Here is a 27538-nt window from a genome sequence, read left to right as displayed (position 1 = left end):
GAACTCATGAACTGTTAACCCTTTGGAATGAACCTATTAGTATTAGACAGATGCCACTGTCTGCCCCATAACTGCTTTCCAGTTGCTCCATAATCCATACATTCCCCATTTTTTTTTTACATATTTCAGGACTTAGGATTTCATGCTTCATTTCACAGCTTCACTCAACACCTCTAATGCCATTTTCGGGATACATTCTATGCAAACGGAGTTGCACGATAAGCAGGACTGAGATTCTTCTAGTACAGGGCCTGGACATGTAGTCCGCTGTCATTGTGGATAGCACTGTCGTACTTTCCCACATTGCCTCAAATAGATAGGAAATGAAGTCTAGGTCAGTCCAGTGAGAGGGAAAGAGTGAGAGAGAAATGGCAAAGGGAGAGAGAGAAAGATACCATGTTTAGCAGAGAAGCGGGATATTTGTGCTATCCTCCTCTCTTTTGTTTGCCACAATAGGGCTGACCGTAGCAGCAAATATCTCCCCAGCCTGCTGATAACAGCATGGACACTGTCAGCTTTTTACTGCAGACTTGTGAGTTGTTTGACCTGGCTGGCCTGGTCAACAGAGGCCCTCCCCCACAGCACAAACGTACCCCCCCTTTTCATCTCAATGGCTTGGCCAAATGTTTCCTTTAGTATCGGGCTATTTTTGATCCCAATGGACGGGGCAGCCGCTTTTAACATTTACCTACAGGTCCTGTTTGTAGAAATAAAAGTGTTGTGAATCTTAGGTGCCTCGGAAATTATCCTTTGGGAGCCAGCTGAGAAAGCACACTGTGTGACTTGCATTCCTGTACAGTAGCATCCTACATTGAGCAATGTTGGTATACGAATGACTTGCCTTCCGACATAGCATTTAAACGCCACTTTGAATGTGTACATGACACTGCAACACAACTTCCCCGTGGGGGACAATAAAGTCCGGAGCAGTAGTTGTATTACACTGGCCAATGTTGATCACTGGGTTGACCGCGTTCATGCAGTCTGCCATTCAGCAATGTCGATGAACGCACGACCGTGTTTGCTCACCCTATGTTTTTGGTAAGTAATGGGTTAAAAAAAAAGAATAGCTTGTTAGTATACGTCAGGCGACAAGGGACATCCCTCTAGTTAGTACAGTACCAAAGGGTCCGCATTCAAAATGGCACCCTATTTCCTATAGGCCCTGGCTAAAAGTAATGCGCTAGATAGGGAATAGGGTGCCATTTGGGACGCACCCAGAGCCAAGGAGAAATGTCTGAATTGAAGCTCCTGCTGGGTACTTAGGTACTCTAAAGGTGTGTGTCTGGCGGAATGTCGGCCAGGGTGAATTCGGAAGTCTAAAATGCTGTTTGCCTCCTCCCTTTCCAGAGAACTACTCGGTCAGCGGGCCTGAAGGAGCGAAGACCGAGTCGGTGGCCAACCTGCAGTCCCAGGCCTCGCTGAGCTCCATCCAGTCCAGCTCTCCGGGACCGAAGCGCTCGGGCAACACCCTCAAGAAGTGGCTGACCAGCCCTGTGCGTCGCCTCAGCCACGGGAGCAGCGTCAAGAAGTTCCCCAGCAAGCACAAGAAGAGGGACGGCCGCAAGAGCATCGACCTGGGGCCGCCTGAGAGTTCCCTGCACGACGGGAGCGTTGACGAGGTAATGAGCGTCCTGACTCCTCTCCACCACGTCTCCTTGTCTCTGCCGCATCTCCCTCTCTCCCTTTCGCTCTCCTCTCCACCGTGTCTCTGTAACATGCAGTAATTGGTATCTAAAGGACATGTCCATCACAGTTCTTTGAATCACGAATTGGCCCTTTTTAAAGGTCACATGTTGTGGGAATACACTATCTGGGGGAGTTGTGGTTCTTTCATGCTCTTCGTTTAACAAAGGGTTTTAAGTGAATGGATCATATTTAGAAGTACAGTTCAGGCAATGGTTTGGAAGAGATCTTTCCAAACCATTGTGCTGATTCCCCTTCAGATCAGTTTTTTGAACTTCTCTTGAACCTTACTTCACATGCAACCAAAGGTTGATAACTACAGTGATTGTGTATCTGCAGCATCCCCCCCCCCTCCCCTAAAAAAATAAAATCCTCCCATCGATAGAGGAGCAATTTCCCAAGGCTAAAGTATAAGTTGTTATTTTATGACATATCTACACCCTATTCCCTATATAGTGCATTACTTTTGACCGAACCCCTATGGGCCCTCATCAAAAGTAAACTCAGCAAAAAAAGAAAAGTCCTCTCACTGTCAACTGCATTTATTTTCAGCAAACTTAAGATGTGTAAATATTTGTATGAACATAACAAGATTTAACAACTGAGACATAAACTGAACATGTGACTAACAGAAATGGAATAATGTGCCCCTGAACAAAGGGGGGGAGGTCAAAATCAAAAGTAACAGTCAGTATCTGGTGTGGCCACCAGCTGCATTAAGTACTGCAGTGCATCAACTCCTCATGGACTGCACCAGATTTGCCAGTTCTTTCTGTGAGATGTTACCCCACTCTTCCACCAAGGCACCTGCAAGTTCCCAGACATTTCTGGGGGGAATGGCCCAAGCCCTCACCCTCCGATCCAATTGGTCCCAGACGTGCTCATGTCAGGAAGAGCCTGCAGGAAGGGTACCACATGAGGGAGGAGGATGTCTTCCCTGTAATGCACAGAATTGAGATTGCCTGCAATGACAACAAGCTCAGTCCGATGATACTGTGACACACCGCCCCAGACCATGATGGACCCTCCAACTCCAAATCGATCCCGCTCCAGAGTACACGCCTTGGTGTAACGCTCATTCCTTTGACGATAAACGTGAATCCGACCATCACCTCTGGTGAGACAAAAACGCGACTTGTCAGTGAAGAGCACTTTTTGCCGGTCATGTCTGGTCCAGCGATGGTGGATTTGTGCCTATAGGCGATGTTGTTGCTTGTGATGTCTAGTGAGGACCTGCCTTACAGGCTTACAAGCCCACAGTCCAGCCTCTCTCAGCCTATTGCGGACAGTCTGAGCACTGATGGAAGGATTGTGCGTTCCTGGTGTAACTCGGGCAGTTGTTGCCATCCTGCACCTGTCGCGCAGGTGTGATGTTCGGATGTACCGATCCTGTGCAGGTGTTGTTACACGTGGTCTGCCACTGCGAGGACAATCAGCTGTCCACCCTGTCTCCCTGTAGCGCTGTCTTAGGCGTCTCACAGTACGGACATTGCAATTTATTGCCCTGGCCACACCTCCAGTCCTCCTGCCTCTTTGCAGCATGCCTAAGGCACGTTTACGCAGATGAGCAGGGACCCTGGGCATCTTTCTTTTGATGTTTTTCAGAGTCCGTAGAAAAGCCTCTTTAGGGTCCTACGTTTTCATAACTGTGACCTTAATTGCCTACCGTCTGTAAGCTGTTAGTGTCTTAACGACCGTTCCACAGATGCATGTTCATTATTTGTTTATGGTTCTTTGAACAAGCACGGGAAGAGGTGTTTAAACCCTTTACAATGAAGATCTTTGAAGTTATTTGGATTTTTACTAATTATATTTGAAAGACAGGGTCCTGCAAAAGGGCTATTTCTTTAGTAGAGTTTAGCATTATTGGGACACATCCCCAATAACAAAGGGATCATTTTGCAGGGTGCAATTCTGGTTTCATCACAAGTCATTAACTATTGGCATCCTTCTGAATCAATTTCAGTGTCAACTAATTTCAAGCATATTTGAGCAATTACAAGCATCTCTGTGCATGAGGAAAAGTAGAGAGAATTTTTGTCAGTGCAGGTAGTCTATTTCTTACTTCTCATTTGGTTGATGGATAGCAGAGCAATATTGTGCTGTACTTTAGCAACTGCTGCATGTAAATGTTTTAGATGCCAGCCAAAAAGATATGCCCTGCCTCCCGAATGGCGCAGCGGTCTAAGGCACTGCATCGCAGTGTTTGAGACGTCACTACCGACCCGGGTTCGATTCTGGGCTGTGTCGCCGGCCGGCCGCGACCGGTAGACCCATCAGGCGGTGCGCAATTGGCCCAGCGTCGTCCGGGTTAGGAGACGGTTTGGCCGGCCGGGATGTCCTTGTCCCATCGTGCTCTAGCGACTCCTGTGACGGGCAGGGCGCATGCACGCTGACACGGTCCCCAGCTGTACGGCGTTTCCGCCGACCCCTTGGTGTGGCCGGCTTCCGGGTTAAGCGAGCAGTTTGTCAAGAAGCAGTGCGGCTTGGCAGGATCTTGTTTCGGAGGACGCATGGCTCTCGACCTTCACCTCTCCCGAGTCCGTACGGGAGTTGCAGCGATGGAACAAGACTGTAACTACCAATTGGACAGAAAGGGGGGTCAAGAAAGAAAGGTCATGTCGCTACAGTATAATTTCACAGTAACAGAAAAGTAGATTCCTTGTTCTCATTCCTCACACAGCCCCATGATAAAAATCCTAAAGGAATGGTCACAGATGTATTCCACATGATTTGTGATTAGAACGTCACCCTATTCCCTATGTAGTGCACTAATTCTGGTCAAAAGTTGTGCCCTACATAGGGAATAGGGTGCCATTTGGCCTCCGGTGACTTTCTGGCTGGTGGCTGTGTGGCACCCAGTGTGATGTTGAGACAAAGAGAGGCACTGTGATGGAGCAGGACACCCCCCGGTGAACTCCGGGACAATGACCCACGTTAACCCCTCCCGCTCCACCCGGACTTTACCCTCTCTACCCTTCTCTCCCTACAGAGGTGCAGGAAGGAGCGCACCCTGTCCAAGTCCTCCTCTGGAATGCAGAGCGGAGGAGAGGAGGAGCCCGAGGACGACTCGCACACCCCCCTGCCGCCCCCCATGGAGATCATCAAGGACCCCTCATCCCAGGAGGAGAAGGTATGGCATGGCACCCCCACACTATGACACTGTATTACCTCTTCTGACCCTTTAAGTCTACTAGCTCACTCTGTTGGAGTTACTTCTCGGATGCGTCCAAAATGGCACCCTATTCACTACGAAGTTCAATACTTTTGACCTGGGTCCAAAGGGCACTGTAGGGTGATAGTGGGCTATTTTGGGACACAGCCTTCGCTTAGCCCTCCCTCCGGTTAATGGACGTCTTCCCTTCAGGTTAACGACCTTATTGATCTCCAAAATCTGCTATGTCACTCAGCACAGGCTCATAAGATGTGTCCACCTGCAGCCCCCTCCACTTCCCTTTCCTCTGCTGCCTATGTGTACTATGCAACACCATGCCACTAACTACCAGATGTGTCTGCAGCTGAATCCGTGTCTGCTGAATGGGAAGCATTATGTGTACTGGCTTGGTTTACAGCTGGAAGAGCTGCTTCCCTGTGTGTGACGTGACTAACTAACACACACACTGTTGCACTTTCACTTTCTCACTTGACTTTCACTCTCTCACTTTCACTCTCTCACTACACAAGAGCCCACCCCACCTCTTTGTCCCAAATGGCACCCTATGGGGCCCCGGTCAAAAGTAGTGACCTACAATGTAGGGTGTAATTTGGGACGTACACGTTGGCACTGAAATGTGCCCGGGCCTACTACTAACTGATGTAGCTTGTGTGTAATTCCAACAGCACCTCACGTTGCTCCACTAAAGCTTGTCTTTTGTAGCTGGGTCCTGACTAAGCGCTTATCTAATAACTACCTTTTGTCTCTCTGTCTCTATTCCCGCTCTCCTCCTCTTCCTCATCCTCCCTGCTGCTAACACGCCCTACCTCCCTCTCCCCTTCCCTTCCTCCTAAACTGTGCCTTGCAGTCCTCCGCATTGCTTGCTGCGCGTCAGGGCTCTGCCGATGTCCCCAGCGCTGCGGAGCTGGTCAGTGCAATAGAAAAGTTGGTCCAAACTAAGATGGTAAGTTCGGAAGGTGAAGAAATACAAAACGGCACTGAGCAATTGCCATTTCTGCACACTCACTTTGCACACTAAGTCGGTGACAATCTACGCACTCACGCTCTCGTCCGCTTGACGTCATCCACTCGTTCTATCCTCCGCTTTTGAAACGCCACTAACCACGTCACATTGACTAGGAGCTGCATGTTCATGTTATAAACGCAGGGCAAGTTTGCAAATATCTTCCTTTCTGAATGTGGAGGATAGGACACTGTTTGAGTCCCAAACTGCACCCTATCCCCTATTTAGCGCCCTACTTTTGATAAGGCTCGGGTCAAAAGTAGTGCACTGGAAAGGGAATCGGGTGCCATTTGGGGCACGGGCAGTCTTGCCACATACAGATCAGATAAGTAGTATGACGTCAGGTGACCGATGATGTGATAAGGTTCCAAGCGTCTGCTGCACAGTAGCTTCCTTTATGAATGTTCTGCATTTGGCAATGTTTCGATTCACTCCGATTCGGTTTTACGACTCTCTCTCAGTTTTGTACACACGGAGCCATTTCCCGAAAGAGTACAATACAGACTGTTTTAGACTTATTTGGCTTTGGTAGCTCATTGGTTAAGCAGAGGGTGATCTCTTCTCCTTCGGCTCCCTCTCCCTGTGTCACAGCAGTGGACTATATGACTGTGACTTCTTTGCTTCATATCCTCTGTCTCTCCTGTGTTAGAATCTGGAGCCAGGTGCCTACCCCAGCTTCACCACTTTGACCCCTCCGGAACAGACCAGCCCAGCCCTGCCCAGGAACCCTGAAATGGATCAGAAGGCCAAAGCTCTGCGCGGACGCATGTAAGAGACGTGTAGCTTAGCCTCTGTCATATAGCACACACACTCATGGCTCGATGCTGTCTTCCTGTCCTCTGTTTGGTTACATGTGTAACACTCAGAAGGACACCTAGCAGGTCTACTGTTTAACCTATTCTGTTATTATTGGTTTATTTTTTTTCAACCACTCAGAAAACAAGTTCCCTTATAGGAACAATAAAGCTATTATATTCTTCCCTTGAAGGTTGTACTGCATTTATAGGTGGTTCATCCTGCTGAGAAATGCTGCCTCCTGTGTGTATTCAGGTCACTAAGCACACATGTCCTTTTCCTCAGGTTTGTCCTCAATGAGCTGGTGCAGACTGAGAAGGACTATGTTAAGGACTTGGGGATTGTAGTGGAGGTGAGTTGACAAGAATCTCGTCCTAGCGGGGGGGCTATTCAGCCTCAATAGTGGGGAAGGAGCATGAGAGAGAGAGGCATGTCTTAGTAGCAGTGGAGAATGTGACCACTCACTGCTCTAGTTTGGCAATTCAGAAATCTCTGTCTTTGTCCCAAATGGCACTCCTTTCCCTATTTAGTGCACTATGCTTGACCAGTGCACTGCTGTATATAGGGAATAGTGTGCTTTTATGGACGCATCCCAAGTGTTGGGCTATGTCCTTGTTGTCGTCCTATTTGCCTTGTGTCCTTTGGTATTTCTGTCAAAGTCACAGAGAGGCTCCCCGATTTTGTGACTGTATTTACATACCCAACTCCTCAGGAAACATCATTTGATTATCGGGTTGGGTTTGAGATCACATATTGAGATAAGTGCGTAGGGGGTTTTCTCACATCCAGGTGTGAGTACCAAATGGCACCCTATTCCCTATAGTGTGTACTAAATAGAGAGTCTGGTGCCATTTGGGATGCGGCCCATGAGTTCAACCATATTTATCCATCCTATTTTATTTTGCCACTGCATGCTAGTCTCACAATGCTGATCAATATCTGACTCGTGTTTCCTGTCTTAGAGTCCATGACCTTAATTCGCTCTGGGTTTTTCCCCCTCCTCTCTTTAAGGGGTTCATGAAGACGATCGAGGATAAGGGAGTCCCTGAAGATATGAAAGGAAAAGACAAAATCGTTTTCGGGAACATTCACCAGATCTACGACTGGCACAAAGAGTAAGTCTGGTCTCCTGACTTGTCTGAGTCCCAAAATGGTTCCCTATGTAGTGCGCTACTTTTAACCATACCCCTTATGGGACCCGGTCAACAGTAGTGCGCTGTATAGGGAATAGGGTGCCACTTGGGACGTACACTGTGTATATTTGTAACATTAGGGAGAATTGAACACGTTGACCAGCCAGAAACCTCCCATAACTGGATTGTGTTGTCATTAGGTCTAGAAGACCAAACCAGGTCACTCCTCATGTGGTTTAGCACTATTTTGGCTTGCCTCATTGCCCTATCAGAGTGACTGAGAGAATGTTTCCTCCCACAGTTTTTTTGTGGGTGAGCTGGAGAAATGTCTCGAAGACAACGAGCACCTTCCTGAGCTTTTCATTAAACACGTGAGTGGGGTCCCCTTTTGTTGTCCGGTATGTGTGACGGTACGTGACAATGGCCGTGGTAGAACTTCAAGGTAGACGCATTCAACAGCCATAGCTGACTTATGTAGGTCAAAAATGATTACTCAGAAGAAGTGGAAGAGAAGTCAGAGGAAAATATCCTTTTTCACATTTTCAACCGTTTGACCTGGAGAAATAAATGAGAGGAAAGATGCTAATATTATTTTTTTGTTATACAGGAGAGGCGACTACACATGTATGTGGTTTACTGCCAGAACAAGCCCAAGTCTGAATTCATTGTCGCCGAGTACGACACGTTCTTCGAGGTGAGCCGTACGACACTTTTGAGAATTCTTGAGTAGTCGGAGAACAACTTTGTGCCTTTGCGTTGTAAATATGCCTAATGCTAATTGCATTTAATTCTACTTTAGGGCGTACAGCAAGAGGTCAGCTCAAGACTTGGCATAAGTGACTTCCTCATAAAGCCAATTCAGAGAATTACCAAGTATCAGCTGCTTCTAAAGGTAAGACTACAACGCTAAAATCCTGGCGTACAAGTAATCCCTGAAAGACGTGCCCTTCGATATAATTACCTGAAACTAATGGAGTTTTTTTCTCAATGCCCTATTGATTACACACAACCTTTTCTTTTTTTTTCTTCAGGACTTCTTAAAGTATAGTTCCAAAGCAGGACTAGATTGCCAAGAGATGGAGGTAACAGAAGCGATTTGCGATTGTTGTCTATAGGTTGCCAAAATTCCAGTAGCTTTCCCAAAATACTTTGTTTACCAGAGGGGGAAAAAAAACAGGGAATCCTCCTGATTCCCGGAATCTTTCCACCAGGAAGTCCCTGGAATTTTGTAACCCTATTTGATGTTTCGTGTGTCCATCAGCACTGCTGTATCAATGTCAACGCTCACACCATTCTCAATGTGTTTTTACAGAAGGCAGTGGGTTTAATGTCCCAGGTCCCCAAGCTCTGCAATGACATGATGAATCTTGGCAGACTACAAGGCTATGAGGTGCTGTACATTTAGTGTCATTCAATTTAGCCAGGATATTCCACTCGGTAACAACCGCCACTGTTTTCCAGGGAGTCAATAAAAGCATGCGCATTAAAATAGGCAACAAATAGCGCCGCAGATCAAGAGGTGTGGTATAATTACATTTGTTATGGCATGCATGTTCAGGAAGTTAGTACCGGGATCAGCTATGATTTTAGGGGTGTTTTGCAATCCGTGCTCAGTTTGTGAAAAATGTGAAATGACTCATGAAGCTGTGTTATTGGACTATTTAACTCCAGCAGGTCATAACTTGGTCTGTCTGTTCTTCCACACGGGCGTAGTCAAAGTCACTTTGATGACACTCCGACTACGTGAAATATCTGACCTCTGAATTAAGCGAAGATTTGCCTAGCCTGCTGCAACGGTGGCGAGATTACAGCACTGTGTTTGCCAATGGCCTGGATGGCCATCCTATTCCCTATAGAGTGCACTACTTTTGACCAGAGCCCTATTAGGCCCTAGTCAAAAGTAGTGCACTAAATATGCAATAGGGTTCCATTTGAGATACAACACCCTGGTCTTAGATCCAGTACAATGGTCTGCTGTAAGCTTTATGACCGCGGTGATGAGAGAAGGGGCTGGTAGACTGGGTAATGCCGTAGTGTTGACAGACAGACTAGGGGGCGTGGCTGACTCTGCTTCATTCTCCGGCGTTGATAGATGTTGAGTCGTAACTGATCCTGTGTGTGTTCTCTCCCCGTCCCCCAGGGTAAGCTGACCAGCCAGGGTAAACTGCTGCAGCAGGAGACGTTCTTTGTAACGGAACAGGACACGGGCGTGTTGTCGCGCAGCAAGGAGCGCAGGGTCTTCCTCTTTGAGCAGATCGTCATCTTCAGCGAGCTCCTCCGCAAGGGCTCGTCCACCCCAGGCTACCAGTTCAAGAAGAGCATCAAGGCAAGTCATGTCAAAACAACAGTGAATGCTATTGGGACATCATGGAGCAGAAACATTTAGGCAATTTCCCACTGTTGCATTCAATCCATCAACCAAAGTTTATTGCCCCCGGAGACATTTTGGTTTGAAAGCAGGGTTTGGAGAACATTATAAAGAGTCCATAGAAAAGACCACACACATAGCGTTGTTGTTGAATTGAGCAGTGTTGAGCTAGCGTTCTTGTGTTTCATCGTGACAGGTGAGCTACCTGGGCTTGGAGGAGCATGTGGACAACGACCCTTGTAAGTTTGTGCTGTCGTGTCGAGGCTCGGCCGAGCGATTCACCCTGCAGGCGGCCAACCTGGACATCAAGCAGGTGTGGGTCCAACATGTCAGCCAGGTCCTGGATGCCCAGAGCAACTTCCTGTCTGGTGAGAGAACTTCCTGTCTGGCATACGCCTCTACCTTCATTAGCCTAATCTAGGATTGCAAGATTCCGGTAATTTTCCCAAGATCCCCAGATGTTTTTCCAGAAATCCTAGTAGGAGGATTCCGGATTCCATGCTTATTCGCTCCTGATTCAAATAATTTTCTAACTAAGATTTCTGGAAAACCTGGGAAATGAATTTTGCAACCCTAGCGTTATTGTCAATAGTTAGATCAAAACCCATTTAGTCATAACTACAGCCTCAACACTAGAGTTATACTATTTTCACCTCTATCATGGTCCTCATTCGTCTAACACAGAATACGCACATGTGGCTTTTCGTTTATTGATTGTGTGTAACATTGGACTATCACCACAGCCCTGCAGTCTCCCATTGAGTACCACAAGGAGAAGGGTTGTTCCCAATCCCTCACCAGAAACCCGTCGGGCAGTCGGCCCCCCAGTTCCAACAGCAGGCCCCTCTCCTCCTCCTCTGTGGGGGCAGAGAAGCCCCCCCTGGCAGGACCGGGAAGGACCCCAACTCCTCTCAAACTATCTACCTCCAACGGCAGCTCCTGCTTTGACCCCATGAAACACAGCGAACGCTATGACTCCACGAGGGTGAGCCCGGTCTGTTGTCTGCCCTAGTTTTACATTTCAACGGGAGATGTTGAAACACTGTTTACTTCGAACTTGCAGACAAGAAGTACTGAAGTTAAGGAATTGAGTCAATGTATGTAATGACTCATGTTATTTGAATGTGCATACAGGTTTGTATCAATGTTGATTTACCCTGTCATAATACAATCTATCTTCCTCTCCTCTCCTCTCCCACCCCATCCCCACCCCTCCCTAGCAGCATGACGGCATTGGATGTAACGGCATGTCCTCCACCATGATGGTGACCCAGGACTACAGTGCACTGAAGGAGAATGAGATCTGTGTGATCCAGGGCGAGATGGTGCAGATCATGGCCACCAACCAGCAGAACATGTACCTAGTGTACCGGCCCGCCAACAGCCAGTCCCCTGCGGCCGAGGGCTGGGTCCCAGGCCACATCCTGGGCCCCCTCACTAAAACGCTCAAAGACAGTACTGCTGACGCAAGCATCAAGTAAGTGTCCCTCAGCCTCGCCCCCACCCCCACAGAGCTGCTCTTATTGGATGAGGTGAAAGTTGAATCTGCTCCAATATCCCCCCCCCCCCCCCCCCCCACACACACCGCCAACCCCCATTATGGGAACTAACTCGGAACTGTTGGACGACAACAGGGGTCATTTTTTTCTCCTTATTTTTTTTTTGTTAATATATGTAAAGGCTTAATGAGTAATTCTCTGAAAAGAGTAAAAGGACTTTAGAGAATCATGGCTTCATGTAGAGAAGACGCACCGAGAAAATCTTACATCATTGTGGGAACTGACTGGTCTGGGCTTTGATTTCTGTTTCTAACACACGTTTTTTTACTTTTACATGTTTTGAAAAAAAGAAAGGCCTTTTGATGGACTGGGGCCTATTTCTCCAAGTGGAGAAAGTTTGTTATTGTCTATGGCAATTTGTACAGATTGTGTTTTTTGTTATTTTTGTGTGCATTTTTTTTTCTTCATATTTTATTTGTTTAATATTATCAGATATGTTGGCAGTTTACTGTAAAAAAGTTAATTTGTTTTGTTTACTGATGCGCTCTCTCCAGTACATTCCTGTATAATGTATTTTGCACTATTTAAGAGAATCCATATTAATGAAGTCAGGTTGTGCAATATAATTATAGTCACAATGTTCATCATTGTACTTGTAGTCTGACTAATAATTTTAAATGTATTTTAAATATGTAAAATACAATTTTGACATGAGGAGTTTGCAAGGCAACATAAGTTGAACTTGTTTTGCGTTAGAAGATCAGTTGCATTGTTAATATTGGTAAATACTATGACACTGCACTAGTGCTGTCCGGGTCAGCTGTTTGTTTTCCCAGCCCGCAATTGCTAATAACCCATCAGCAACTGCCCAACTATATGTGATAAAGTGAAAATCTGAGGCCCGCAATTGACCCTAGCCCGCTAATATAGAACTAGTGCAGGCCCAGTGCACTACTTTTGTTAAAAATATACATTTGCAATTTATTTTCATTATTAATATTGGGGGTTTTTTTTATTCCGATTTTTCAGCACCCCTACTTCCTGCGGCTATGCTGATTTAGATATGTTTCTGCTTATAATTTCTGACACTTTGATAGGCTGTTTATTAGTCAACTTGTCTATAATTAGATACATGCAGCTTCTCTTCTGTCATTCTATGTTGCCCTAGAAGACTAAATAAACCCTTTCTCACCAGAATGTAATAAATCGATAAAATGAATGCTTCAATCTTGTTGACGTCGGTAAAGTTTCCTGTCGTCTGCTTATCGGGGAGAGAACTCAATAACAAAAACAAATTGGAAAGATTTCTGTGCAAAATGTCCAAATGACATCGGTATGAACGCTTGTAAAGGAAATAGAAAGCTATGAAAACGACCCAACATGTTTCTGATAAGTTTTCAGTTTGGCTCGGATGCATATTTTATGTGTTTGAAATACTAAAGATAGCATCTCTACACACTGTATCTCACTGCACATTCACATTCTCTCAAAATTCTGAAATAAATAAATCATATTTCTCTACTCCTGTTCCCGAGTCAAAATGTTGCCTACATTTGGTATATGATCTTAATTCTGCAGGAGTTAATATTATGCGAGAGGTTGTAGACCTACAGTTAGTGTCCAGTTCCCTTGACGTGCCAGAGGCCTATTTGAACTCCAACGTCTTGTGACTGTCGAATTTGTACAGCGCCTCACAATCGTCACACATAAGTCGGAACTGCTATCGTCCACTTTTACCACGTCACCAAATCTCTCCCAAACATGACTTTTCTGGCCCTCCCTTCTCTTTATTTTCAACTCTCCGTCTAGCAGCTTTTCTCTTATTGAATTCAACTCCGACATTGTCCTTTTTTGCATCCGTGGATCGATGTGATTTTTGTTTTCTCCCCGTCCCCAAAAGCCCTAAACCACGGGGACTGCGGGTTATGGGTCAACCGCGCATCACTACCCCACAGTCAAAACCGCATGTTTCTCCGCTGACCATTTGCTCTTACAGCGTGAGACCTAGACTCCATTCTTATCTCACATTGAGCATAAAATAACAGTGAGATCAATTCAACCTGTTCTTTTTTATCATGTTGATTTCAATTTGTAAAAAATAAAATAAAACGTTTCATTTGTGGCTTTTACCATCCATTATTATTACCAGCTTTATTAAAGGGATCATTCTTCTCGTGGAAATGTCCTGGTGTTGTATAAATACGTTCACAAACACCCACTTCTGAGATCTATTTTCTCACACAAGAGTGATGAGGCTAGGAGTACTTCAAAAGCACACTGGTGTATGCACTTTTTATATATGATTTTGTTTGTTTCTTTGTACCCCTTTTCGTTGACGTTGTCTGATGTAGGAGACTGCTTGTTTTCATTTTTCTACTAACCACACCGGCCCTCGACAAAAGGTTTGTTGTTTACACAGCGGCGCCATTGAAAGTCTCATGACAAAGTAGAGCCACGGAATGGTTGGCAAAGACCTCTTATGCCCAACACGCTAGGCTGCGTTGACACAAATTGTCTGTCCACTATGGTGTAAGAGAATCAAGGTATGGTAGCGTATGGAGGAGCTTTCTTCGCCGCTTTGTGGGTCTGAATTTCTAATGTACCTTGACATAAACATTAACGTTTGTTTCTCTAGTTGAAAATTCTGTTCCAAATGAGATTTAGTTTTGTCTTTCTTTCTCTCGCCTCTTTTTCTCTCAGTCTTTTGAGTTGATTTCAATCAAGTTGGCTAGCTCCACTCAATCCTCCCTGCACCTCTGCCCTCAGTGTGTGTGTGTGTGTGTGTGTGTGTGTGTAAGCCTGGATTTGACTGGTACATTTCTTGGCACAACAGGAAATCTCTTTCATGGAATACCCTGCGCTCGAGAAAGCGAGCGGAGAAGGGTAGCAGTGGCAAGGGGGATGCAAAGGTTGAGAATGGACTCCGTAAGCCCAAGGAGATTCTCAGCACCAAGGTCACTGTCAAAGTGAGTAAGCGGGCTGTCTACGGAGATGGGTGTTCTGTGTCCTCGGCTGCCACTCCCTCGCCTGTGTGTTGTGACTCGTGACGTTAATAATCTCCGACACTGAAACACTATGATAATCCATCTCTAACTACACCGTCTGCTCTCACTTTGGTTTGACGCCCCCTTTATGCATGACACTAATGACTCAAGTGACTTCTCTGTCTGTGGCAATTTTGCTTTTGGTTAAAAGGTAGACTCAGCGAAATGACGTTGCCACGAGCAGTACCGCAGATATTGAGATGAGCGAGATGTCCGACTTCGCTCTCACACAGTCACACCCAGTATCTGCTCGCGCACGGGTTCGCTTCGCACTCTTACAGTGTGGGAGCCACCAGATCAAAACGGCGGAGAAGCTTAGCCTCTCACTTCAACGCTCTTAGTTGTTGCGGAAATTGACCCACTATGCTGTTTACTTTCTGCATCTACATCGTATCGCTGAGTCCACCTTTAAGATAACTTTAGTTTTTGTGAAAATGTATGACTTTATTGACATAACACTGTGAAACCACCATTTTGACAACATATGTCCTGGAGCCCATTGAGCTATGACCTAAACGAAAACAAGCCCTCATTCATGGGTTTAGCATGCAGGTGTTAACTACACAAAAACCATAAGGTGTTGTGTTTCAGTGAAAACATACTGAAACTGGATCTCACACTAGATTACATTTCTGTATCAATATATACTAGCAGTGCATTTTAAAATAACCCCCCCCCCATCAAGTCCATACGATGCTGAGTCTGCTGATCCATCTTTCATTTGAAGCGTGTTAAAGAGTAGATTGGTTTTTAATTTGTCAATTACATCTTTCATTTGAGGCATGTTAAAGAGTAGATTGGTTTTTAATTTGTCAATGATGTCCATTGGATACATTTCACTTTAAGTTTGCCTGCAAGTTTCGTCCTCGCCACTGTTTGACTATTTATGCCACTGCCGTACATTAAATAGAAACTTTAAATTAAACGTGCACATATAATGAAATGTCACTGACTGCTATTTGTGTGTCATCAATCATGTTGTGTTTGATTGCATCGTTTCAGGTGTCAGTACTATAATTTATATGATTTTGTTTTTGCTTAATTGGTTCATTTCCCAACTCATACAATATGTCCATATTTATGCATCTTTACCTCCGGCTCAGTGGTTCCCAAGCAACTCTTCTTTACAGATTCCCTCTTTTTTTTGTTTGTTTGTATTTTCTTACATTCAAGCCCTCCCACATACAATATGCTGGATTGGACCTTCAGCCCTTATCCCCAAAGGCACTCATAGATAGAACAATGATTTCTTTACATTACATTTACAAAGGCACTCATAGATAGAACAATGATTTCTTTACATTACATTTACATGCCAGGTCGCAATTGTAAATGAGAACTTGTTCTCAACTTGCCTACCTGGTTAAATAAAGGTAAAATAAAAAAATAAATAAAACATTGTAGGTGTATCTATCCAATCCTTTCAGATCTACTGTGCTTGGGGAGTATTTGGAATTCAGGCACAAGACAGATTCTCTGTCTTTAGCACCACACTTACTAGTAAGCACAAATCCTATGTTAACAACCCATACACACATTAGAATCCTGACCGCGCCTCCAGCTTGGGGACCACCAGGGCCTTTTGTAACAGCTCTAATTTTGCTTTCTCTTATCCCACACTTCAGGAGTCAAACAGCTCAGAGGAGTCAGATTGCGATGATGAACTCCCCAAAACTAGCATGGAGGTAGAAGCACACGCCGATCTGTCATGCATGCATGCTGCCCAGTTGAGTTTCTGTAGCTACGTCTAGCAAGAGGAAACTACACACAGCATCATAGGGGTTTTTCACTGTGGTCAGGAGATTTCTACAAAACGACCAGGTTCCACATGTTCCGTTAGCTGCACTAGCTTTTTTTTTTCTCCACAGAAATAGAATCACTAGAACAGGCTCAACTCAATGGGTCTGCAGTGGGTGGACCAGTTGCCATTTTGAGTATGGTTTCATCCTCAGCGAGAACCAACAGGGATGTTTTTGTTCCTGCTTCTTGTTTGATAGGATTGTCTGGTGTCGGCCTCAGAGAGGCCATGGGTGGAGTTTGTAAATGCATTTGCCACTGATTGGTGCACAATATTAATACACCAGGTAAGCACCTGGAACACATGAGCAAAATATGTTAAAAATACCTATTTTTGTTTGAAAATATGTATTGTGCTCACATGCGTCATTGTAACTCCTGTATAGCCTGTTGACCCCAGGAAGGAGCAGCTGCTGCATGTGCAACAGCTAATGGGGATCATAGTAAACTAAACGAGCTTGCCCCCACCTCTCAAAGCTTGCTCGGTCCTGTGTGGCTCGGGTTGGTAGAGCATGGCGCTTGCAACGCTAGGATTGTGGGTTCGATTCATGCAGGGGCCACCCATATGAAATTGTATGCACGCACTACTGTAAGTCACATTGGATGAAAGTGTCTCCTAAATGCCATGTATTAATATAAATTCAATTGCTGTAATTCCTCGCTTCCAATTCCTGGTCGTTGTCATTGAAAAGCATCCTCCTGTTAGCTTTGACAGACTTGACCTCAACAGGCTTGTGGTAAAGATGTCCATGCTTTTTTGATTGCAAAAAAATACACTTCATTCCACTATTCCTTGGCTAGTTTAGCTAGCTGCTCTATGTGCCACTTTTTCTCTTCTGGGGAAGAGTCCATGGAAGCCGTGTGGTTTCCATGGACCGTTACTGCAGCCTAGTGTTCCTGCGCTGAAATACTACATCCCGCCCAGGGATGGTTAGGTTTGTGAATGTGACGAAGACTCTCACACAAACCCCCTTAAGCATGTTACTACTCCTGACCTCTCTTCATTTTTTGGGGGGGGATCCCCTGGTGATTGCGCGCCTTGTTATGCATTTTGTTCAAATGGGTTCAGAAGATCTTTTAAAGACACCCTAAATGCCTAAATGTCACATATGTGGGGTACGATGCCCTAGTATAGTACTCCTACATTGCAACTCATTTGTAAATGGTAGTACACAAAATAGTGACACAGAACTCTGAGGTATGTATGTTTGTATTGACTGTTACGTTTCAATTTTGAATTAGCAAAACAGTTCATAATTCAAACTTCAACAGTATAGTTCATTCACATTGCCTAACAGCCATGCCTTATCTTTGCAGATAATGAATCCCAATTTTATACAAGAAGGTAAGATGAACTATCAGAACATAAACGCTTACATTTTAAATGCTGAAGCGTGAAATCAAGAATCATTTAATTGCTTATGTCACTGCTGCGTCTCATATGGCACCCTAATCCCTAAATAGTGCACCACTTTTGACCAGAGCCATATAGGCCCGTGTCAAAAGTAGTGCACTGTGTAGGGTGCCGTTTAGGATGTAGCGTATATACTTGCTGATTAGAATCATCCGGCGTGGTTAGCTGACACTGCTGTGTGGTTAATGTATATATAGTGGCTCCAGAGTTCCTGATCTCACTAGCGGATGTGACATGTGCATTCGGGGAGACGGTGGTCCTGTGCTGCAAAGTGTGTGGACGTCCCAAACCCAACATCACTCTGAAAGGACCCGATCAGAGCCCGCTTGTCAACAACAGCAGGTTCACCATAAACATTAGGTAGAGGAACTATGGTTTCTAGTTCAAATATGGTCTTGATGATCACAAGAAAATCAGAGGTCGGATGCCGCTAGTGGGGGTCCACGGAGGAAGACGTCAGAGGACAGACTGATAGTAATGGCGGGAATAGGAGAAATGGAACGGTTTCATTTATTCCAATCCAGCCAGTACTATAAGCCTGTCCTCTGACGTCTTCCCCCACCCGGCGGCATCCAACCTCTGATTCTGACTAAGAAATGGAAGCGCATACCCAAATTCCTCAAACCTAGTGAGAGCAGGAAGTGAGACTTAAATAACTGTCTCTGGCAGGACAGTTAGACATCTCCAAAGACAGTATTATCTTCCTATTGGATGACTTAAACATTGTCTGACATAATTGCTTAAAGGTAATGTCTGTGGCCTAATCCCATGGTAAATCCATTGTCTGCATCCCAAATGGTTCCATTCCCGAAAGAGTCCACTACTTTTGACCAGTAGTGAACTCTAGGGCTCTGGTCAAAAGTAGTGCACTATATACAGTGTGTCAGAAATAGGCTGCCATTTGTGACGCATCCCTAGGTAGACTAAACACATGTTGCTGGAGGAATAACATGAACTTTAGATGGAGCTCAGTAAAATGTGCCATCAGCAAAATCAGATCCCAATGTGGCTTATTTAGTTTCTGGCGAGAAAGGTCATGTTCTATTCTCGGCAAACCAATTACACCTGCTCGCTTGTTCTCTGTCCTTGTCTCCAGGGATACGGGCGACATTCTGCTCAAGATCTGTAACCTGATGCCCCAGGACACCGGCATCTACACCTGTGTGGCCGTCAACGACCATGGCACCGCCTCCTCCTCCGCCTCCATCAAAGTACAAGGTGAGAACAGGGGATATGAATCGTGGAAGGAGGGATGCGGGTGGAGTTTCGATTTGCTCTTCGTCAGCTTGGTCAAGCAGACTGACCACTGCACTCCCGTTTCACTTCAGAATGCGAGCTACCATGAGATCAGGCTCCTTTCACAAGGCTAGCCCTCCATGGCCATTGAGACTGATGTTGGGCTCATGTCTGTTTTCAGGTATTCCAGCAGCACCTGCGAGGCCAGTGGCCCAGGAGGCCAGTAGCAATGCAGTGATCGTCCACTGGCTCCCCCCAGCCAGCTCAGCTAACTGTGCTGTGTCTAGCTACACAGTGGAGTACAGGCAGGAAGGTGCAGTAGACCCATCTCTCTTCTGGCTCTGGGGTGAAGTTTCCCCTAGGTACAGATCTAGGATCAGCCTCCCCAAATCTTAACCTTAAAGCTGCAATACGTAACTTTTGGGGCGGGCTGACCAAATTCGCATAGAAATGTGTGTTATAGATCTGTCATTCTCATTGAAAGCAAGTCTAAGAAGTGGTAGTTCTCTGTTCTATGTGCACTTTCTATGCTTCCCGTTCTCATGTTTTGTTGTTGCGTCTTTTACTTTGGGATGTGTACACCAGCTTCAAACAGCTGAACATACAATATTTTGGGATATGGAACAGATATTTCACAGCAGTTTAGATAGTACAATGATTCTCTACACTATATTTCCTTGAAATTAGGTGAACTAGAATTTTTTAAACCAGAATTCAGCGATTTCTGCATAGTGTATCTTTAACCATTAGTGAGGAAAATGCTAAACTGAACCAAGATCAACATCTAGGAGCAATTTCACCTTACGCCTCTCTTCCTCTTTCCAAATCATAAGCTACAGACAGTCACCTGTGATCTTTGAACTATGACCTAACCTCTCATCCTCTTCTCTGCAGACTCCCTGGTGTGGCAGCAGTCGGTGGTCTCCACAGTAGATGTGTGTGTGAAAATTGAAGATCTCATTCCTGGGGGGCACTACCAGTTCCGGGTCAGTGCCAGTAACCCCTGGGGCATCAGTCCGCCAAGCGAGCCCTCAAACATGGTGACCCTGCCCAGCGGGAGTGAGTCAAACTCTCCATCTTCACACTACAAGCAGGGAGGGACTTACGCTATACCTAGACTGGATGCATCTCGAATGGCACCCTATTCTCTATATAGTGCACAGATTTTGATCAGAGGCCTATGGTCAAAAGTAGGGCACCGTGAAGGAAATAGGGTGCAATTTTGGAAGCGGATTCTTACGATTGGCATTTCACTTTTTTTTTTACCATTTGCTTATATTTTGGGAGGTCCTCGAGGAAATGTTACTGTATACATGTAGCTACGATGTAAATATTGACTCATAAAATATTCAATTTGTTTTCTTTCTATTCTAAGCTTCCACATATGATGGAACGGGCATTCAGTGGAAAGGCAACTTTGAATCGTCTTTCACAGAAATGTGTGAGATCGGACGGTAAATTGCACACCCCTACACACTTTTAAAATAGCTAACCATAACGGTTTAAAATCAAAGTATTGTATTGGGATTTTTCACACACGTCATACAAATTCTCATCAAGGCTAAGTGCAGCCAGTGTATAGGTACAGCAATGACATGAGTTACAACTACTCTCCTACTCCTCTCCTTTCTCCAGGGGCCGATTCTCTGTAGTGAGAAAGTGTCTGAACAAGGCCAGTAAGAAGGAGGTGGCTGTGAAGTACGTCGCTAAGAAGATGCAGAAGAAGGAGCAGGTAGCCCACGAGGCGGACATCTTGTGCCACGTCCAGCATCCTCAGCTGGTGGCTCTGACCGACACCTACGAGTCCCCCACCTCCCTCATGCTGGTCTTCGAGCTGTAAGGATCTTTCTGCTGTGGCCTTGGGCTGATTCTCAATTCGTCTTTTCCTCGATTCCTCGTAAATCCTCTCTCCTCGTCCTCCTTCTCAAAATGCATTGGAGAACAAGGTCTGGGTGGAGGGACCTTTGACCTTCTCCTCCAATACGATTGAGAAAGAGGCGAGGAGAGAGGATGTGAGGAATCGCGAAAAGATGAATTGAGAAAAGTGTGATGTATTATTTTATTGTTTTTGCTTTTTGCCAACTCCTCTCTGTGTTGCTTATGGAATGACAATCATAGAGTTGGCCCAATGCTAGGGATTATATTCTTCACTTGGCTTTGTTAGTGAACAGTGTCTGCTTCCCAAATGGCACCTTATTCCCATAGTGCACTAATTTTGACCAGAGACCTTTGTTCAAAGTAGTGCATTATATAGGGAACAGGGTGCCGTTTGGGACGGACACATAGTGTCTTAGAGTGTGGTCTGAATTAATGTTTGTCTCGTGTTGTTTCCAGGCTGGAGGGCGGGAGGCTGCTGGACTACCTGGTGGCCCATGATGAGCTGATGGAGGAGAAGGTGGCCTTCTTTGTGAAGGACACCTTAGAGGCATTGCAGCACCTCCACACCTGCAGAGTGGTACATCTAGACTTAAAGGTGAGCACAAAGCACACATCCGCACCACTGCTAAGGACATACGGTGCAAATACAATGCCATTAAAGTGGCATTACACTTTCAAAGTTTGAGAGATGTTTTCAGACCTCGAAAGTGGTCTCACGTCAAGATGAAACCATGTCCCACGTAACCGGTTGAGTAGATCTAACTATACATTGAGTGGACAAAGAATTAGGAACACCTGCTCTTCCCATGACACAGATTTGACCAGGTGAATCTAGGTGAAAGCTTTGATTCTTTATTGATGTCACCTGTTAAATCCACTTCAATCAGTGTAGATGAAGGATTTTTAAGCCTTGAGACATGGATTGTGTATGTGTGCCATTCAGGGGGTGAATAGGCAAGACAAAATATTGAAGTGCCTTTGAATGGGGTATGGTAGTAAGTGCCAGGTGCACCGGTTTGAGTGTGTCAATAACTGCAACGCTGCTGGGTTTTACCCACGCTCAACAGTTTCCCGTGTGTATCAAGAATGGTCCACCACCCAAAGGACATCAAGCCAACTTGACACAACGGTGGGAAGACTCTGAGTCATTTTTTTAGTTTTTTTTGTTTTGATTTTCACCCCCCTTTTTCTCCCCAATTCCGTGGTGTCCAATTGTTAGTAGCTACTATCTTGTCTCATCGCTACAACTCCTGTACGGGCTCGGGAGAGACGAAGGTTGAAAGTCATGCGTCCTCCGATACACAACCCAACCAAGCCGCACTGCTTCTTAACACAGCGTGCATCCAACCCGGAAGCCAGCCGCACCAATGCGTCGGAGGAAACACTGTGCACCTGGCCACCTTGGTTAGTGTGCACTGCGCCCCGGCCCGCCACAGGAGTTGCTGGTGCGTGATGAGACAAGGATATCCCTACCGGCCAAACCCTCCCTAACCCGGACAACGCTATGCCAATTGTGCGTCACCCCACGGACCTCCCGGTCGCGGCCGGTTACGACAGAGCCTGGGCGTAAACCCAGAGTCTCTGGTGGCACAGCTGGCACTGCAGTACAGTGCCCTTAACCACTGCACCACCCGGGAGGCCTTGAGTCATTTTATTTAACCTTTATTTAACTAGGCAAGTCAGTTAAGAACAAATTCTTATCTACAATGACAGCCTACCCCGGCCAAACCCTATCCCGGATGACACGAGGCCAATTGTAATCCGCCCTGTGGGACTCCCAATCACGGACGGTTGTGATACAGCCTGGAATCAAACCAGGGTCTGTAGTGACGCCTCTAGCACTGAGATGCTGCGCCACTCGGGAGCCCAACATGGGCCAGTATCCCTGTGGAAGGCTTTTGACACCTTGTAGTCCATGGCCCAACGAATTGAGCCTGTTCTGAAAGCAAAAGGGGGTGCAACTCAATATTATGAAGATATCTCAAAAGCATTTCGCTACACCTGCAATAACATCAGCTAATTATGTGTATGTGACAAATACAATTTGATTTGTATGCCTCCACCCCAAATGAATGGAAATTAGTTCACTTTTAAGGTCCGAAAACATCTGACAAACTTTCAGCAAAATGTCCCTGATCTTGGTCAAATCCATTTTCAAATGTGTTCTTCTCCTGTATCCTTAGCCTGAGAACCTCCTGGTGGATCTCCACGTGCCTGTTCCCTGCATCAAGCTCATAGACTTTGGAGATGCGGTCCAGGTGTCTGGCCACCGTTATGTCCACCTGCTCCTGGGAAACCCAGAGTTTGCTGCTCCGGAGCTGATCCAGGGCACCCCGGTGTCACTGAGCACGGACGTGTGGAGCGCCGGTGTCCTGGCCTACGTCATGCTGAGTGGCGTCTCGCCCTTCCTGGACGAGAGCCTAGAGGAAACGTGCGTCAACATCTGCAAGCTGGACTTCTGCTTCCCCGAGGACTACTTCCAGGGAGTGAGTCAGGCGGCCCGGGACTTCATCAAATCTACCCTGCAGCAGGACCCCAGGAAGAGGCCCAGTGCCACCGCCTGTCTCCAGCATCCCTGGGTGGGTGCCCACAGTGGAGACTACTCCAAGAACCCACTGGACACTGGTCGCCTGGCCTCCTTCATTGACAGACGGCGGCAGCTGCACGATGTGCGCCCTGTCACCAACATCAAGGGACTGGTGACCAGTAGCATGGGACACACCCTATAAACACCCTATGAATACAACACACAGGTGGAATGAAAACACACTGTTAGCAGTACTACAGGACCATTGATACATGGCTCCCCATGAAAATGTGACTCTGAATAGGGGATAATAACTTGTCAACAAACATGTTATGTGGATATCATGTCTGTTCAAAATGCCAGTAGCCAAGACATTGACATTTGATTGATTGAGATGTTTCAGAGCTGTAGTATGAAGCCATAGACGCCATATTACTCTTGTTGTGTCCATCTATTGTAAATGCCAACATTTCTAAATATCATCCTTGGAAATTATAACTATCAGAGAAAGATCTATGAGAGGTAGTATAACTGTTGAATGTAATTTATTGTAGAACGTGGTTAACACTTGAGTAAGTGCTATTGTATGTGAAGAAATATTCAGCATTGGTCGCTTGGAGCAGTGGTTCCCAAACTGTGGGGTCGGCAGGGGGCCGCAGAGCAATACCAGTTCAAGTTATTTATGTTTTACTATTTTCTACATTGTAGAATAATTGTGAAGACATCAAAACTATGAAATCATGTAGTAACCAAAAAAAGTGTTTAACAAATCAAAATAGATTTTAGATTCTTCAAAGTAGCCACCCTTTGCCTTGATGACAGCTTTGCACACTCTTGGCAATCTCTCAACCAGCTTCAGAATAACATATAGGTGGAATATAGGAACATATAGGAGTTGTTGGCTGCTTTACCTTCACTCTGCGGTCCAACTCATCCAAAACCATCTCAATTGGGTTGAGGTCGGGGGATTGTGGAGGCCAGGTCATCTGATGCAGCACTCCATCACTCTCCTTGGTCAAATAGCCCTTACACAACCTAGACATGTGTTTTGGGTCATTGTCCTGTTGAAAAACAAATGATAGTCCCACTAAGCTAAAACCAGATGGGATGGCGTATCGCTGCAGAATGCTGTGGTAGCCATGCTGGTTAAGTGTGCCCTGAATTCTAAATAAATCACAGACAGTGCCAGCAGCGAAGCACCATCACACCTCATCCTCTATGCTTCACGGTGGGAACCACACATGCGGAGATCATCCATTCACCTACTCCGCATCTTCCAAAGACCCAGCGGTTGGAACCAAAAATCTCAAATTTGGACTCATCAGATGTAAGGACAGATTTCTACCGGTCTAATGTCCATTGCTCGTGTTTCTTGGCGCAAGCAAGTCTCTTCTTCTTATTGGTGTCCTTTAGTAGTGGTTTCTTTGCAGCAATTTGACAATGAAGGCCTGATTCACGCAGTCTCTTCTGAACAGTTGATGTTGAGATGTGTCTGTTACTTGAACTCTGTGAAGCATTTATTTGGGCTGCAATCTGAGGTGCAGTTAACTGTAACGTATTCTCTGCAGCAGAGGTAACTCTGGGTCTTCCTTTCCTGTGGCGGTAGTCATGAGAGCCAGTTTCATCAAAGCCGTTGATGGTTTTTGCGACTGCACTTGAGAAAACTTTCCAAGTTCTTGAAACTTTCCAGATTGACTGACCTTCATGTCTTAAAGTAATGATGGGCTGTTGTTTCATTTTGCTAATTTGAGATGTTCTTGCCATAATATGGACTTGGTCTTTTACCAAATAGGGCTATCTTCTGTATACCATCCCTACCTTGTCACAACACAACTGATTGGCACAAACGCATTAAGAAGGAAGAAATTCCACAAATTAACTTTTAACACGGCACACCTGTTGTTTGAAATGTATTCCAGGTGACTAACTCATGAAGCTTGGTTGAGAGAATACCAAGAGTGTGCAAAGCTGTCAGAAATGTCCAGATCAACTAGCCCATGTCAGCTAGCGTTTTTATATTTAGGTTTTTTTAGCCCAATTTCTTTGTCACTCAAATATCAAATGAATACACATTAGACATAGCAACACATATAGAACTGAAAAAAATAATGTTCTTTGCAACCCTATGACAAAATGTGTAGAATTGAAGGAAATAAGCTTTAAACCTGCAAAATGCTCTCTACCAATAAGAGGGGTGTTGAACAGTTTGTCATGAACAGTGCTTGTGCACATAGAAATAGATGTGGCAGGATGTTCCCCATTACTTGGAAGGGGGGGGCAGAGTGAAAAAGGTTTGGGAACCCCCTGCCTTAGAGTGTGCATAATGTGTAGATATAGTATAATGCCTATTTTTCCAATTGTGAGATTTGGGGTATGAATGAAAGAATCTATCACATCACATTATGCTGCATTTTTGTGTCAGTACATATCTGTCACCTCCATGATCATTTCAAATGTGTTTTGTTGGTTCACTCATGTTCATTTAAGAGACCACTCATAAGACTCAAGTTCAGTTGTAATTGAATGTTCAAAACTACTTCTGGAAGGACCTGCTGCAAACTTCGATCCAAATCGGCAGTGCACATAAGTGTTGTATATTTCTGTTCTCAGACCCAAATCGTTTTACAATAAGTCTTCACATTTTGATGGGGGGGGGGGTAATTCATTTCTAGTGCTTCTTGTCTGCCATTTACTCAATAGGATTGTTTGCTTGTGCGATGAGCACTGACGGGTCTAGAACACTGATTGAGCACTTAATGTAGGATAGCCTAGTCCCAACAGTGTAGGATTTGAAAATCCAGCCTTTATTTTACTTTTTTTTTTTTTTTTAAGTATTGTTTGTTATTTAAGTATTAGAACTGGTAACTTGATTTGATTTGATGTCTTTGTTTATTTATTCTTATTATGAAACGATATTTGTTTCTAACTTTTTGCTACAGCGGCCGCAGAGCATCATGCTTATCATTGACAAGTGGCATGCTGTGACGTGCAGTCACACATGCTGTGTACATCAACAGGCTCTAAGTGTGTATCCTAAATGGCACCCTATTCCCTACGTAGTGCACTGCTTTTGACCAGGGGCCCATAGCACTGGTCAAACGTAGTGCACTATAGGCAATAGGCTGCCATTTGGGAAGCACGTTAAGCATTCCTGTGGGTAATGATGTACGAGTATGTAAGACTCTCAGCATTTTTTTTCTTCATGAATTGTGAAGAATGGTCTTTTTCATCAATCACTTAAAGTATTACGCTGATCGTAATGGCATTGAAACGGCAACTCATAAACAACCATATGTATATATCGAACCAAACACAACGCTGATAGTATGCTCCACTGTACAACACTTCAAACCTACCACTGAGCAAATTGGTGTATCAGCCTCGCTTCCTGTTGGCAAGATGCAGTAATACTATTTCTACCTAAAACTGGGTGGTAAAAATGCTTATAGTTCAATACAGTAGCCTATGCTTTCTTCAAAAAACATCATTTCCTGTGCTATAGCACATCATTGTACATAAGTCTGTGTGTACAAATGATACCAGGCATGTCCTTTCTTACACCATTGGGGCTGTTTGTTTGTTACTTAATGTTTAATAATAAAAAAAGTGCTTGTTTCTAGAAAACATGTGCCTTTGTTTCTCCTGACAAGGGAATTTGCACGCACAGGGTATTTTAAATCGGTAGGAGTCATCTTATGCAAAGATGCGATTGCTTCAATATCAGCACGGCACTTTTTTTTTGACTAACGTTAAAAAGATCATATAAACGGTACCTTACTGAAATGGAAATGGATGACCCTAACGCCATACATTTCCTTTCCTTACACACTTTACAATAACCCCTGGCATGATTCTTGCCGTGTAGCCTGAATTCGCAACCACATGTCAATGCCAATTAGATGTTTATTTCTGCTGAGCATAACCGCGGGAGGTAGGGGTTCTATAAGGGTGCTGCTGAAGACAAATAAAAGAAGAAGAAATAA

The 27538-nt window shown here is 45.1% G+C and overlaps 1 protein-coding gene across 5 annotated transcripts in view; it reads left to right on the top strand.

Annotated features, from left to right (window-relative positions):
• The window catches only part of LOC110504150 (kalirin), a 262188-nt gene extending 235009 nt beyond the window's left edge, over positions 1-27179 (top strand). Inside the window, exons 35-61 of one of the 5 annotated variants that reach the window (XM_090229614.1) lie at positions 1351-1622; positions 4679-4819; positions 5709-5804; positions 6514-6632; positions 6945-7011; positions 7671-7774; positions 8094-8163; positions 8400-8486; positions 8592-8684; positions 8824-8874; positions 9105-9182; positions 9933-10118; positions 10357-10528; positions 10904-11145; positions 11381-11637; positions 14493-14625; positions 16329-16388; positions 16701-16787; positions 17818-17845; positions 18112-18274; positions 19011-19132; positions 19332-19463; positions 20045-20209; positions 20526-20604; positions 20786-20986; positions 21485-21623; positions 23212-27171. In XM_090229614.1, the coding sequence (XP_090085740.1) occupies positions 1351-1622; positions 4679-4819; positions 5709-5804; positions 6514-6632; positions 6945-7011; positions 7671-7774; positions 8094-8163; positions 8400-8486; positions 8592-8684; positions 8824-8874; positions 9105-9182; positions 9933-10118; positions 10357-10528; positions 10904-11145; positions 11381-11637; positions 14493-14625; positions 16329-16388; positions 16701-16787; positions 17818-17845; positions 18112-18274; positions 19011-19132; positions 19332-19463; positions 20045-20209; positions 20526-20604; positions 20786-20986; positions 21485-21623; positions 23212-23757 (3890 nt within the window). In that variant the 3' untranslated portion in view covers positions 23758-27171. Of the gene's footprint in view, positions 1-1350; positions 1623-4678; positions 4820-5708; positions 5805-6513; positions 6633-6944; positions 7012-7670; positions 7775-8093; positions 8164-8399; positions 8487-8591; positions 8685-8823; positions 8875-9104; positions 9183-9932; positions 10119-10356; positions 10529-10903; positions 11146-11380; positions 11638-14492; positions 14626-16328; positions 17155-17817; positions 17846-18111; positions 18275-19010; positions 19133-19331; positions 19464-20044; positions 20210-20525; positions 20605-20785; positions 20987-21484; positions 21624-23211 lie in introns of those variants that run through there. The other 4 variants (XM_036974281.2, XM_036974280.2, XM_036974283.2 and 1 more) reach the window with 4 other exon arrangements.
• The last annotated feature ends 359 nt before the right edge of the window (positions 27180-27538 follow it).

This window comes from Oncorhynchus mykiss, chromosome 3 (genome assembly GCF_057628025.1).
Source record: "Oncorhynchus mykiss isolate SJ-2025 chromosome 3, ASM5762802v1, whole genome shotgun sequence".
Lineage (NCBI taxonomy): Eukaryota > Metazoa > Chordata > Actinopteri > Salmoniformes > Salmonidae > Oncorhynchus > Oncorhynchus mykiss.
The sequence above is the reverse complement of the archived record's forward strand: the minus strand, read 5'-3'. Positions and strand labels throughout refer to the sequence as shown.